The 13,396-nt window shown below is 42.1% G+C and overlaps 2 protein-coding genes across 3 annotated transcripts in view; one reads left to right on the forward strand and one right to left on the reverse strand.

Moving 5' to 3' along the window:
- Nucleotides 1-81: 81 nt before the first annotated feature.
- On the reverse strand, nucleotides 82-1,977 carry srp9 (signal recognition particle 9). Its single transcript, XM_029425361.1, has 3 exons — nucleotides 1,757-1,977; nucleotides 1,473-1,541; nucleotides 82-849 (listed from the first exon to the last, which is right to left on the reverse strand). Exons 1-3 carry the CDS (start codon nucleotides 1,826-1,828, stop codon nucleotides 730-732), a joined length of 261 nt encoding a protein of 86 aa, XP_029281221.1. The 5' UTR covers nucleotides 1,829-1,977; the 3' UTR covers nucleotides 82-729.
- Nucleotides 1,978-4,712: 2,735 nt separating this feature from the next.
- The window catches only part of enah (ENAH actin regulator), a 91,888-nt gene continuing 83,204 nt past the window's right edge, over nucleotides 4,713-13,396 (forward strand). For both annotated transcript variants that reach the window (XM_029462698.1, XM_029462699.1), the window contains exon 1: nucleotides 4,713-5,071. Coding sequence is in view for 1 of the 2 variants with exons in the window: in XM_029462699.1 (XP_029318559.1) it covers nucleotides 5,067-5,071 (5 nt within the window). In the remaining variant the exon portion in view is untranslated. The remainder of the gene's footprint in view (nucleotides 5,072-13,396) is intronic.

Raw genomic sequence — 13,396 nt, forward strand, 5'->3', positions numbered from 1 at the left:
CTGCCTGCAGACTAATGGGGTTTGTAACACGTTGTATACAACACCAACACAAGACGAATATAGGAGAGATAATGGCTGTGCTGCGGTAAATAAACATTTATTGAACATCTAACACAATGATTCTCAGAAGACAAAATGGCATCTTGAGATGTGGGGGGGTTTCTCCACGCTGTTGATAGGAAATCATAAGGTCCTGCTTCATTCATGTATGTGAGGAAAAACTTAAAGAAACTAATCGCTGTAATGACATTGAATCCAACATAGCAACATACTGTAGATAGTAAATAGTAGAGACATGCAATGTCTTCCTTGCACATCCTTTTCATCCTCTTTAAAACTGAAAAGGCAAGCTCCTCTAAAGAAATCAAGGTGCCAAAGCTACTCTGCAGCAACGGATTTGTACTTTGACACTTTGTCCCACACTACCCCAACCTCCCTCATCTTCCCCCTCTACATTTCCTAAAATTTCCCAGCAGCCTACACTGACCTTAGTTTATAGTAACTATCAGGGATGTGATCACAATGCCTGATAAGGAAAAGCAGGATTTTTAATGAAGAAAGTATCATAAAAACATCCTGAGAGAATAAAATATATACAGTATAAATATCACATCTCTGACAGTATGAAATCAGCATAGGTCTCTCAGACTTTGCACTGCGGTGGTACTGTGCCCTTTGTGTCCACTGGACTCGGTCCAGTGCTCCAGAAGCTCAGTGCTTCTACAGTATTTAGTCTGTCTCCATGGAGCCACTGTGCGTCTCCTTGGACACCATGAGTCTCATCAGTTTTCCGTGGAGCTTCTCAATCTTCTTCACGTCCTGGGCCTGGTCTGTCTTGTACTGTAAACACTGTGGAGATGGACATAAGACTACATTAGAACAATAATATCCATGATTACATTCAATTGTTCAATCGGGCAGACAGAATACTTTTTATGTCTCAAATTATAAGTCGAATATTAAAAACAGCATTCTAAAAGTGCCGTTTTATTTTTTGCTTCACCTGCTCTCTTGCCCGTGCTGAAACATTCATGTTGCCCAAAGAAGGCAATCCGGCCCATCTTCCCTTGATTCTTCCTCAAACGCCATCAGGCCAACATTTTCACTTTTCCAGAGAAATATCCTTGTCTTAATTTGTCCAATACTTTAGTTTATCCATCAAATATATTGGATGTCTTTACAATCTCCAGCCTCACAGAGATGCTGCTGTCTGTAGACACCCACTGCATTGTTGTATTGTAACTGATAGACGCTTCTATTGATGTTTCTATCCATCAGCAGAAAACTAGTGACTGCAGCAGCTGAGTATCTTCAAGTACAAAGTATCAGCCTGTAGTCGTTGGATAACCTAGTATCTGCCTCAGGTTACACATACTGTGTGTGCAGCCCAATAAAGTTAATGCATGTGATACACGGACAATAGTTTAAAATGTTAATTTAATTAAACATTATTTTCTTAAGTCGTCACTCACCACGGCGTTGTCGGTCACTTTGATGCACAGATTCCCGTCGCAGTGTCTGTACTTCAGAACCACCCTGACCTGGAAACAGTGAATTTAGAGTCAAATACCAGAACCAACTGGAAAGAGTGAATTTAAAGTCAAAGACCAGAACCACTCTGACCTTTAACAGAACTACTAAACATCAGACTGCAGTTTATCTTTGCTTGGTGGGCACATTCAAGGCGCCCACCAGCTATCCAGCTAACGAGCTATCGGCTAGCACGCTAAGCTACTACTGATTTAAAGTGTTTCACCTTCATGGGGTCTGTCAGATACAGTTTTTCTGCTGCGCGGGCGAACTCCTCCCAGGTCTGATAGTAAGGCATTATCGTAACAAAGCACAGAGGGTACTAATACAATACAATATAATAATACTATTCTGTCTGAATCTGTCGACGGTGCTGCTGATTTCAGAACACCACATCAGCACTTAGCGTGAAAACAGCCAATCAGAGTGAAGAGAACCCGTTCCGGGTCATTGTTTCATAACAAAAGCCCGTCAAGTATAAATTATGAAGTTTTGGCATTATTGAGTTATATTGAATAGTGAGTCCAAATTAACAAACAAACAGAAACTGACTTAATTTGTTTATCTGTGATTGTATTTGTGAACCCCTCCATTCAAGTTTAAAATGTATAATAAAAAAAAGTTATTGTTACTGACAAAGAGGCAATGAAGTCCAATTCATGAGCTACAGTTAACCCAAACCCTTATACCCACGTTTTTATATCAAAATTACCAAAGTGATGGTGTCTGTTGATTGTGATTATACTAACTAGTCAGCAAAATGATAAATACCACTGCCTCTACAGCCCCCACCAGACCTTTGTTTTGAAATTATCTTTATTCGCAGGACCGGAAATGTTACTGTACCGTCTGCTGTGGGGATCGAATATGTCACCATCTGGTGGCTGCACGTACAGCTGACTGAAAATTCACTCCCTAACACAATGGCATGGTATATGTGTTTGCAGATCCATTGCACTCTATAATTAGTTGAACTATTTTGTTATTAAAATGTTATATTAAAGTTTTTGTAATATGTAATTTCTTGGAAGTGGGGTGCTCAGTCCTGGAGGAAGTATTCAGATCATTCTAAGATCAATACATGAACAATACAAAAATACTCTATTGGAAATAGTACGATATCTTATTTATCAAGAAGAAATATGAAAAATGTGAGCAGCACTGTTGTAGAAGCTTATTGCATTTGCTTACTAGTATTAATCGGTGACAGCAGTGTTTTACAAACTGATAATACGTTTTGTATGTAAAATCATAATTTGCAACATAACTAGTTGCTACAGCTGTCAAACAGATGTAATGGACAAAAATGTGTAACTTACCTTATTCAAATGTACTAGAGTAGGCTATGAAGAATAAATATCTCAGTCATCAAGTTTTTAGTGTGGTACTCTGGTAGCTCAGCACAGCCCTCGGTATTTGCCTGGAATTTCATGGGTTGTACACTAGATGGCAGAGTTGATATATTTTTATTTTTAGGGAAGGAATATTAGGAGAATATTGGATGAACTCACAACAACATTTGGCCTGAGCATTTTACAGTAGGAGACTAAGCTTCATCTCCTGATATTTCCTGGTTCAGTGTGTTGGATCATGTCACAATAACAGAGTTGCTGTGGAGTGGGTGGTGTGCTGATGGCTCATTTATCATCAACTAAGTCACACCAGGGCCTCACTTGTATCTAGTTCAGATTTAAAAATCAAATTCATGCAAATAAAGAGGTCAGTGTCGTAGATACTCCCATATGACTCTATTTATCATTTAAAATATATTGACGACATGAAGTCCTCTTGACAACCTACAACACCTGCATGTTGGAAGCAACATTGCAACCTCAGAGTGCTGGTATTGTTTTGGTAAAATCAGTGTGCCCTTTCCACAGAGGTGAACCTTTCTATCAAAGTGCAGTGGCATGAGCTCTTCTGTCTTTGGTCAGAAGAATATGAACTTTCATAATCCTCTTTTAAAACATCAGACAACTATTAGTGTTGGCTATGCTTCCTTTAAAGACAACTTTCATGTCCAACTGGTTGACAACTAAAGACAACCACAGAAGCTTCAGTTGTGTTATTATTTGTTGTGGACTATCTTCCTCAGTCTACAGGCCAGAAAGGACCTATTTGTGCTATTCATGCGTTCTCCTACTCAACATTCTCATAATGCTTTTTGCATTGCACTCAGATCCAGACAATATAACCGAAGGATGGAGAATAGTAACCCCCTGAGCTAAATAAAGAAATAGCGCTTTTAGTTTGGGCGGTAAACCGTTTGGGTTGGCTCTGGTGAGACTCTTTTTGTCCCTCTGTGGATAAAGTGCTTGTGACATATACACAGTATAGTCAAAGCCACCTGGTGATAAACTGTTTTTTTTTTTTTATCCTTGTAAAGATAACTTTCTGGCATGATCCAGCTTCAGCATACCTTTACATTGGCATTAGAGCAAATAGCATTTTAATCCAGACTCACTGTTCACTGCAAACTCCTGGAAGCTGTGAGAGAGTTCACAGTGACCTTATGTAACATGTGTACTCTTGTGTTTGTGTCGCATGATTTGAAATGTTACTGTAATTATTTCAACATGCATATGCATATTTTGTAACGTTTTCAGTCCACTTTGGTCACAGCTCTACATCACAGACACATAACCTACAGCAAGAGAGCGAATTTAGTTGTCAGGGGCAACATGTACGTGCTACGTCCCACAAGTTACGTCAATTGCTGCCTTCAAGTACTGTGGGAAATCAAACTTTGATAAGTACAGCGCACATGAAAGACGCAACAAAAGAGTTTCTTATATAACCCAAAATGTAGATGTTCATTTAGAGGACGGACAGCAGAGGCAGTATTAGCCTAAAACTACCTATGTCTAATAAATGGGACAGTGTGTTATCACCAACAGGTTACAATGAATTACAAAAAGTGTTTCACAGGAATTTGTATCACGTTTCTCATCACGCTTTCCAAACAATCCACCATTCAGTAATGTCATTATGTTGTTCACTTTGGTATGAATAGGCCTATGTAATCAGGGACTTGATTTTTGTAGAAACATCCCAATGGTTAATATGTATTGTTTTTTTCCTCTAATAAAGGATTTAGCATTAGTAACGTAGAAATGGTTTGTCTGCGGAAATTCAAAGATTTCCAATGCGGCCTTGAACGCAGGACATGTTGCAGCCAGAAGGCAGGCAGCGGTAGCAGCGCGGCAGCGGAGCGGCACAGCGCCGCGTCACACCGACACGACTGCTTCAGAGGGAGCCGAGAAACGCTGCGATTCTCCGCTCTCTTCCCACTGACTATCCTCCACCGGCGGAGCCGCGATGCTCTGGATTATGTAGGATTCGACTATTTTTCGTTTTTCTTTTCTTGTTTTGTACTTTTACCGGATAGCCTGCAAACTGGAAGCATCTTGTCGCGCCGTCCAAGCCCATTCATCTGTCGCCTGTAGCCTTGAGCCGAGTGGGGAACTTTAGTGGAATCTACAAGTCACCCGACATAAAGGACTTTGTCACATATTTGGCCTGACAACACTTTCGTCATGAGGTAAGAAGCTGCCAATGATATGAAATCATATTAGAGAAGATACGATGAAAGTCAGGAGTGAGAGCTGCCTGCAGCGCGAGGAGATATTAGCTGAACATGTTGCTTTGATATGTGACAGATAGTACTGCTTATACCTGCCTGTTAGCCTTACTACAGGCTGAATATTACTGTGAGCTGTATGGATGGCGATATACTGTGCTGCTTCTGTGGACGTGCAGCGGGTCGGAATGGCGCTGCCGCTGCTCCCACGCTGCATAACAGGGATTATCTGAGCACTGGTGCTGGGGTAGCATTCATCTGATGCCACATTATCTGAATGCTGATTGACTGTCACACACACACACACACACACACACACAGTGACAGTCTGCCTACAGCGGGCAAGGCAGCCTTTAACACCATGTACATTATGTGTGGTGATGTGTATAATTTGTGTCTTTCCTTTTTATTCTCTTTGTAGTCAGTTGCATGATACATTTGGTGTTGCTTTCTAAATCTCCTGTGACATTATTGTGGCACATTGCTTGGACAGCCTCTCACGCTGTCATGTTACCACCTGAGTGTCACAGTCTAATGACATGACTGCTGTGTTTGTTAGTTTGTGTTGAAGTGCTTTCCCCTCAAGAATGCGTGGTAAAAATTTGCTGAAGTTGCTGATGAGGCAGAACGCGTTGCTTTAACTGGATTGTGCTCGACATGTGTAACACAGCGCAGCAGCTTTGTGGTGCTGTGAGTGAGGTTCTGCTCCATGCACACTAAGTTCAAATGTCAAAACCGCTTCTATGAAAGTCTTCGACCTCAATATTTTTTCATCCCGATCTAACTTTGTGTGTATGTGTATTACGCAGTGAGACATGCAGTGTGGATGGAGCCTGCCCCCTTTAAGAAAGCCCCTAATTGAATCCAGTTGCTGGAATCTCTGTGCAGGCCAAGCTGCGGTTAACAATAGCTTTGGTTGTTTCAAGTTGTGTCTATGTCCCAGGATGGAAAGCTTCACTTCATCTCTCTCATTTTCCTCCTCTTCCTCATACTCTTTAACAACTTTCTCACCAGTTATTTTAACCTCTTCTGTGTTTTGGAGCACATCTCCTGGACATAGCAAACCACTGATGTCAGCAGACAGAAACAAAGACTGTGCTGCAGCTTTAAACACAAGCTGTTCCTGTTGTCATTCAAGAGAGAAATTAGAGGGGGTGTAACAGGTGTGTGTGTGTGTGTGTGTGTGTCTTGGCTGTCTGCAGAACAGCAAACGTTAGCTTTGTTCGGGAGCTACGCTCTGTTGCTACAATCAGCTCCAAGACTCCCATCTGAGAATGTGGAAGAGAGATGGAAAGAGACTAAATATATATGTGTGTGTGTGTGTGTGTGTGTGTGTGTGTGTGTGTGTGTGTGTGCCACCCCAGCTGCTCAGAGCTGACTCATGCAGGACACTTGTGGCTGTGTTAGTGTGCCATAAAGTTGTGTCCACGGTGTAAGTGGTTGGTCCACTGGCTGTTCAGCACATTGCTAGAGTTCAGTGTTATCTACCATTTTTATTACCTCACCAGAAAATGTGGTATCATGGGTTCACAACTGACTTGTCAAATCAAATTTATTGATATAGCCCAATATCACAAATTATACATTTGTCTCAGTGTTTTTTACAGACTGTACAGGATATGACACCCTCTGTCCTTAGACCCTCGCATAGCACAAGGAAAAACTTCCTAAAAGAAACCTCATAATTAAAGGGGGAAAAATGGAAGAAACGTCAGGAAGAGCAACTGAGGAGGGATCCCGCTCCCAGGACGGACAGACGTGCAATAGATGTTGTGTGTACAGGATAAACAACATGGTACAAATACAACATTTGACAGAAATGATGTCGTGTTGAAAAAGAGAAAGTATGGATGAGTCCAGGAAAATGTCAAACATGAACAATGAAAGTTTATAGAGTGGTTTCTTATAATATTGCCCAAAGGAAGCATATATACAGTATATCTCAAAAGTGAGTACACCCTTTAGATTTTTGCAAATATTCTGTTATATCCTTTCAGGGGATAACATTATCCTACTGAAACTTTGATATAACTTAAAGTAGTCAGTGTGCTGCTTGAATAACAGTATAGATTTATTGTCCTTTGAAAATTACTCAGTACACAGCTGTTAATGTCTAAACAGCTGGCAACAAAAGTGAGTACACCCCATAGTGAACATGTCCTAATTGTGCCCAATGATGTTGTTTTCCCGCCCTGGTGTCATGTGACTCGTTAGTGTTACAAGGATTCAGGTGTAAATGATAAGCAGGGCTGTTAAATTTGGTGTTTTGGGCACAATTCTCTCTGAATGCTGGACAACATGGCACCTCATGGCAAGGAACTCTCTGAGCGGCTGAAAAAAAGGATTATTGCGCTTCACAAAGATGGCCTTGGCTATAAGAAGATTCCAACACCATGAAAACGAGTTGCAGCACAGTGGCTAAGATCATACAGCGGTTTTCCAGGACAGGTTCCACTCGGAACAGGCCTCGCCAGGGTCGACCAAAGAAGTTGAGTCCACGTGCTCAGCGTCATATCCAGAGGTTGGTTTCCAAAAATAGACGTGCGAGTACTTCCAGCATTGCTGCAGAGGTTGCAGAAGTGGGATGTCAGCCTGTCAGTGCCCAGACCATACGCCGCACACTGCATCAAATCGGTTTGTATGGCCGTCGCCCCAGACAGAAGCCCCTTCTGAAACCGATGCATAAGAAAGCCCGCAAACAGTTTGCTGAAGACAATGAATCCAAGAACATGAGTTACTGGAACCATGTCCTGTGGTCTGATGAGACCAAAATAAACCTGTTTGGGTCAGATGGTGTCCGGCGTGTGTGGCGGCACCCTGGTGAGGAGTACCAAGACAAATGTGTTTTGCCTACAGTCAAGCATGGTGGTGGCAGCATCATGGTCTGGGGCTGCATGAGTGCTGCCGGCACTGGGGAGCTGCATTTCATTGAGGGACACATGAATTCCAATATATACTGTGACATCCTGCAGCAGAGCATGATCCCCTCTCTTCGGAAACTGGGCCGTAGGGCAGTTTTCCAACATGATAATGACCCTAAACACACCTCCAAGATGACAACGGCCTTGCTGAAGAAGCTGAAGGTTAAGGTGATGGACTGGCCAAGTATGTCTCCAGACCTAAACCCAATTGAGCACATGTGGGGCATCCTCAAGAGGAAGGTGGAGGAGTGCAAGGTGTCCAACATCCGTGCGCTCCGTGATGTCGTCGTGGAGGAGTGGAAGAAGATTCCAGAAGCAACCTGTGCAGCTCTGGTGAATTCCATGCCCAGGAGGGTTAAAGCAGTGCTAGATAACAATGGTGGTCACACAAAATATTGACACTTTGGGCACAATTTAGACATGTTCACTATGGGGTGTACTCACTTTTGTTGCCAGCTGTTTAGACATTAACAGCTGTGTACTGAGTAATTTTCAAAGGACAATAAATCTATACTGTTATTCAAGCAGCACACTGACTACTTTAAGTTATATCAAAGTTTCAGTAGGATAATGTTATCCCCTGAAAGGATATAACAGAATATTTGCAAAAATCTAAAGGGTGTACTGACTTTTGAGATATACTGTATAAGATGAATAGAATTGGTCCAAGTACAGAACCCTGCGGGACTCCAAGACTGACTGACTGTCATGGAGGGTTTATCGTTAACAAGTACAAATTGAGATCACTCAGATAAATAGGACTTGAACCAGCTTAATGCGGTTCCTTTTATGCCAACACAATGTTCCAGTCTCTGTAGTAGAATGTAATGATCAACAGTGTCGAAAGCAGCACTGAGGTCTAACAAGACAAGAACAGAGACAGGTCCTTTGTCTGATGCCATTAGAAGGTCATTGGTAACTTTCACCAGTGCCGTCTCTGTGCTATGATGAACTCTAAATCCAGATTGAAAAACCTCAAATAAACTATTATTAATAGTTTATTTGAGGTTATTGAAGTGACATGTGTGTAGTAGACTTGTGTAGCACACACTGTAGAAGTCCATTCATGCTGGTATGCTAGACTGTGGATTATTTGATTAGTAGGCCACAGTACGTTAGACTGCAGGGCTGTGTGTCTGACACTGTGGTAAGCATCACGGGGGCCCCACAGGGAACGGTTCTGTCACCATTTCTGTTCACTCTGTACACCTCAGACTTCAAATACATCTTAATAATAATAATAATAATAATAATAATAATAATAATAATAAAACATTAGACTTGTATAGCGCTTTTCTTGTAACTCAAAGACGCTTGACAGAGTGAGTGACACAAAGATACATATAAAAACGAACAAATGAGAGAGAAAAAAGGGGAGGATAAGCAGAAGAGACGGTCAGTGTTTGAAGGCCGTGTTGAACAGGTGAGTCTTAAGAGAAGTTTTGAATGCGGGGAGTGAGGAGGAGTCTCTGATGGTTTGAGGAAGAGAGTTCCAGAGGGTGGGAGCAGCGATGGAGAAGGCCCTGTCCCCCCCAGGATTTGAGTTTGGTCCGGATGGGGGGTGGGGAATCTTGGATTCTTGTCACCTGCAGAAGTTCTCCAACGACTCCACGATTGTTGGCTGCATCAGCGAAGGAAGGGACGCCAAGTACAGAGTGGACTCTTTCGTTGAGTGGTTTGAGCTAAACCACCTGCAGCTTAACACCAGCAAGACGAAGGAGCTGGTGGTGGACTTCACTATACGGAAAACACCCCCCACACCGATTTCCATCAAGGGGGTGGCTGTGGACACTGTACAGGACTACAAATACCTGGGAGTTCACCTGGATAATAAACTGGACTGAGCCAAGAACACCGAGGCTGTGTACAAGAAGGGCCAGAGCCCACTCTACTTCCTACGGAGGCTCCGGTCTTTAAATGTCTGCAGTATCATGCTGCAGATGTTCTACCGGTCTGTAGTAGTAAGTGCTATTTTCTTTGTGGTCATGTGCTGCGGCAGCAGGTTGAGGACAGTCGACACCATCAGAATCAATAAAATCATCAGGAAGGCAGGTTCTGTCCTGGGGGTGGAGCTTGATTCGTTGGTGGTGGTGTCAGACAGGAGGATGCTATGCAAGCTGCCGAGCTTCATGGACAATGACTCTCACCGCCAGAACGCCAGAACTCTCCTTTCCCTCTTCATACTTAGTTTGATTTGGTAATTTTTATCTTGTGATTTTATGTTGTTATTTTGCCAATACTGCTTCTTGTTGAATATTGCTTCAGCTGAACAATGAGAGCTGAGATCAAGTGGTCATCATTCAGCAGTGAATAATATGTCCATGTTCACTCTGCTGACACTTCAGGAACAATAGTTATGTCTGATTAATACATAGATACTTTGTTATGGTAAGCAAAAGATGATTACAGCCAATCGGAGCTTCCAAGTTCTTTTTAAAAAACTATTTAAATGTCTAATAATGCAAAAGTGGTGCTTGGAGAACCATTGCTTTCATAGATTGGTCCACTGTAAGTTTAAAAAAATGTATCTCCTTTTTTGAATGATGTGCCACCTAGCAATGTTAACGGCTTGGTGAACTTTAAAGACCTTAGACACTAAAATGTTTGCTTATGTTGCCTGATTAGACGCGTATGAGGACTGCGTGTACAGTCTGTGCTTTATTAACATCTGTCTGACCCTCCGATTTAGTTTTGTGTTAAACCTTTCTTATTGGTCATCCTCCTAACTTGAACCTGAGTAGATAAGTCCTTCATGGCTGTGTAGGGTCCATCAGATCCTCAGCAGCACAGGGTTTTATCCCGAATGTTAAGGTCAAAGGCACCTGGCCCGAGCAGATTCCTAAACCATGAGACTGTATATATAATAATGTCCATTTGTTTCCTGTGTTGTGTCAGGTGGCACGTAGCGCTGATGTCAGTTTATCTAGGGCCACTTGATAAGAAGCATCGTCAGGGTGACGGGGCTGTGAAGTGTCATGGTAACAAGCCTGACAACTGCTGAAAGGCTGCTCGTTCACCCCACAGATGACTCACAGGAGCTGAGAGAACTTTTTAATCTATTTTACTGCTGTTTATGTGGAGAAAAACACCCCTAGTCACTCACAAGTTTATGTCGGATCCATCCAGCTGAGGTATTTATGAGATCAGCTTGAGGCTGATTTAAAACGAGAATACATTTGTCCTGTACATTAAATTAAAATACTTTAAATACAGTCACTGATTTATTGATTCCAAGGGGAGCTGAGTCATGATATAGCTCTTTTTTACATGACAGATTAGATTGTGTTGCTGTATCATAAGAAGAATTATGAGCTAATTACCAGGGAGCAAACAAACCTTATTCTCAGTCTATTCAATATAGCAGTCTTTGTTAAAATATTTGTTCGTTAACAGCACTTGCTTTGTCCTATGTCTGTACTTTTGTGGAACTTAATGTAATGCAATGGAATTGGTAGCAAATATTGTCTGCTGACTTATCATAAGCTTATTCTGGTAGACAGAAACTGTTCCAAAGGCTCTGTTCTGACTGAAAACATATGTCATTAAATGCCAAAGACAGTTTTATGAACTTTTTGAATGGACTTAAGTGTATAATCTCTCCAATAGCTTTTTCTGTGTTATTGTCCCCAGTGCAGAGACTGAGGTTTCCTCCAGATCTGCTGCTAATCCATGCAGAGCGATGATGATGAAATCTTTAAAAGAAAGCAGATAAACAGGCACACTGAGTGTATCTGAAGGTAGATTGAGCTATAGATTGTTGAGTGCATGTGAATTACGATGGGAGAATGAAGCTGCTGTGCTCCAGTGATGTTCTTTTAAGTTTTTGGGAAGATTTTGATCGCGACTGGCTCCCAGCCACCATCTGCTCCTCGCACTCCTCTTTCCTCCCTCTCCCTCTCTTCACCAATCCTTCCTTAATCACATTCTCTCATTTCCCTTCTATGTGCTCAATCCATTCTCAGACGAGTTTCATCCCTCATGTCTCACATTTTACAATTCACCCGTCTGCTGACTGGCTGTTTGCAGAAGTAAAGTCAACTCAAGGAGGAAAGTAATCAGTTTGTGGCAGACACAATTCTCTCAGGATTATTGCTGATTCACTAGAGTGAAAGGCATGACTTTGAGTTCCAAGTGTAGCTACAAGCAGCAATCATGGCATCAAGTCACTGTGTTTAACTTGAAACTGTATTGAAGTGTGTATTTGTACTTTGGACCGGAACAGGCCGGTTGCTAGGCCGCCGAAAGTGCTACTTGCAGTATTCATGAGAACCGCTCATCTAATTTACATCACACTCTAGTTGGCGTTCTAGATGTGACACATACGCGATGCACGCATGCACAATTCCATGTAATGTTAGTTATTCAGTATCCATGTAACGTTGGTTATCCAGCATCCATGTAACTGTCTCTCTGTCTCTCCGTCCCGTTCCGTCGGTCTCGTTCCGTCTGTCTCGTTCCATCTGTCCATCTGTCTATCTGTCTCTCCATCTCATTCCGTTGGTCTCGTTCCTTCTGTCTCGTTCCGTCTGTCTCGTTCCGTTCTCGTACCAGCCTAATATGAGCTTTAAGCATCTACTGATTTAAAGTGAAGAGGGTTAGCAACAACTTCGCCTCAGGCTCACTTAAGGTGGGATGACATTTAAGGTGGACCAGCTATTCTGTAACATACAGTTAGGTTCATAAATATTTGGACATTGACACAATTCTCATCATTTTTGCTCTCTACACCACCACAATGGACTTGAAATTAAACAATCAATATGTACTTTAAGTGCAGACTTTCAGCTTTAATTTAAGGGTATTTACCTCCAAATCGGATGAATGGTGGAGGAATTACAACACATTTTATATGTGGTATCCCCTTTTTAAGGGACCAAAAGTAATTGGACAAAGTAACATAATCATAAATCAAATTGTCACTTTTAATATTTGGTTGCAAATCCTTTGAGGGTCAATGACAGCCTGAAGTCTGGAACCCATAGACATCAGCAGACGCTGGGTTTGGTCCCTGGTGATGCTCTGCCAGGCCTCTACTGCAGCTGTCTTCACTTCCTGCTTGTTCTTTGGGCAGTTTCCCTTCAGTTCTATATCATCCTTACTGACCGCCAGAGGCAGTGCTTAACACTGAATACGTTCCGTCTCGCGCATGTGCAGGTCGAATATTTATATCAACAAAGTCACGTGTGACCTCGGATGACTCCGGTCATGTATAAGACCCGGTGTCATTGACGAGATCAGTCCTTAATTTCTTCTCGCTAAGACGCAGGTGAGTACTCTTTGAGCATTAGCTTGAGCTAATCAGAGAATCAGAGAAACAGAGGTGCATAATCACCCATACATGCCAAATAAGGTATATTAATCACTT

The sequence above is a fragment of the Cottoperca gobio genome, chromosome 24 (genome assembly GCF_900634415.1).
Source record: "Cottoperca gobio chromosome 24, fCotGob3.1, whole genome shotgun sequence".
Lineage (NCBI taxonomy): Eukaryota > Metazoa > Chordata > Actinopteri > Perciformes > Bovichtidae > Cottoperca > Cottoperca gobio.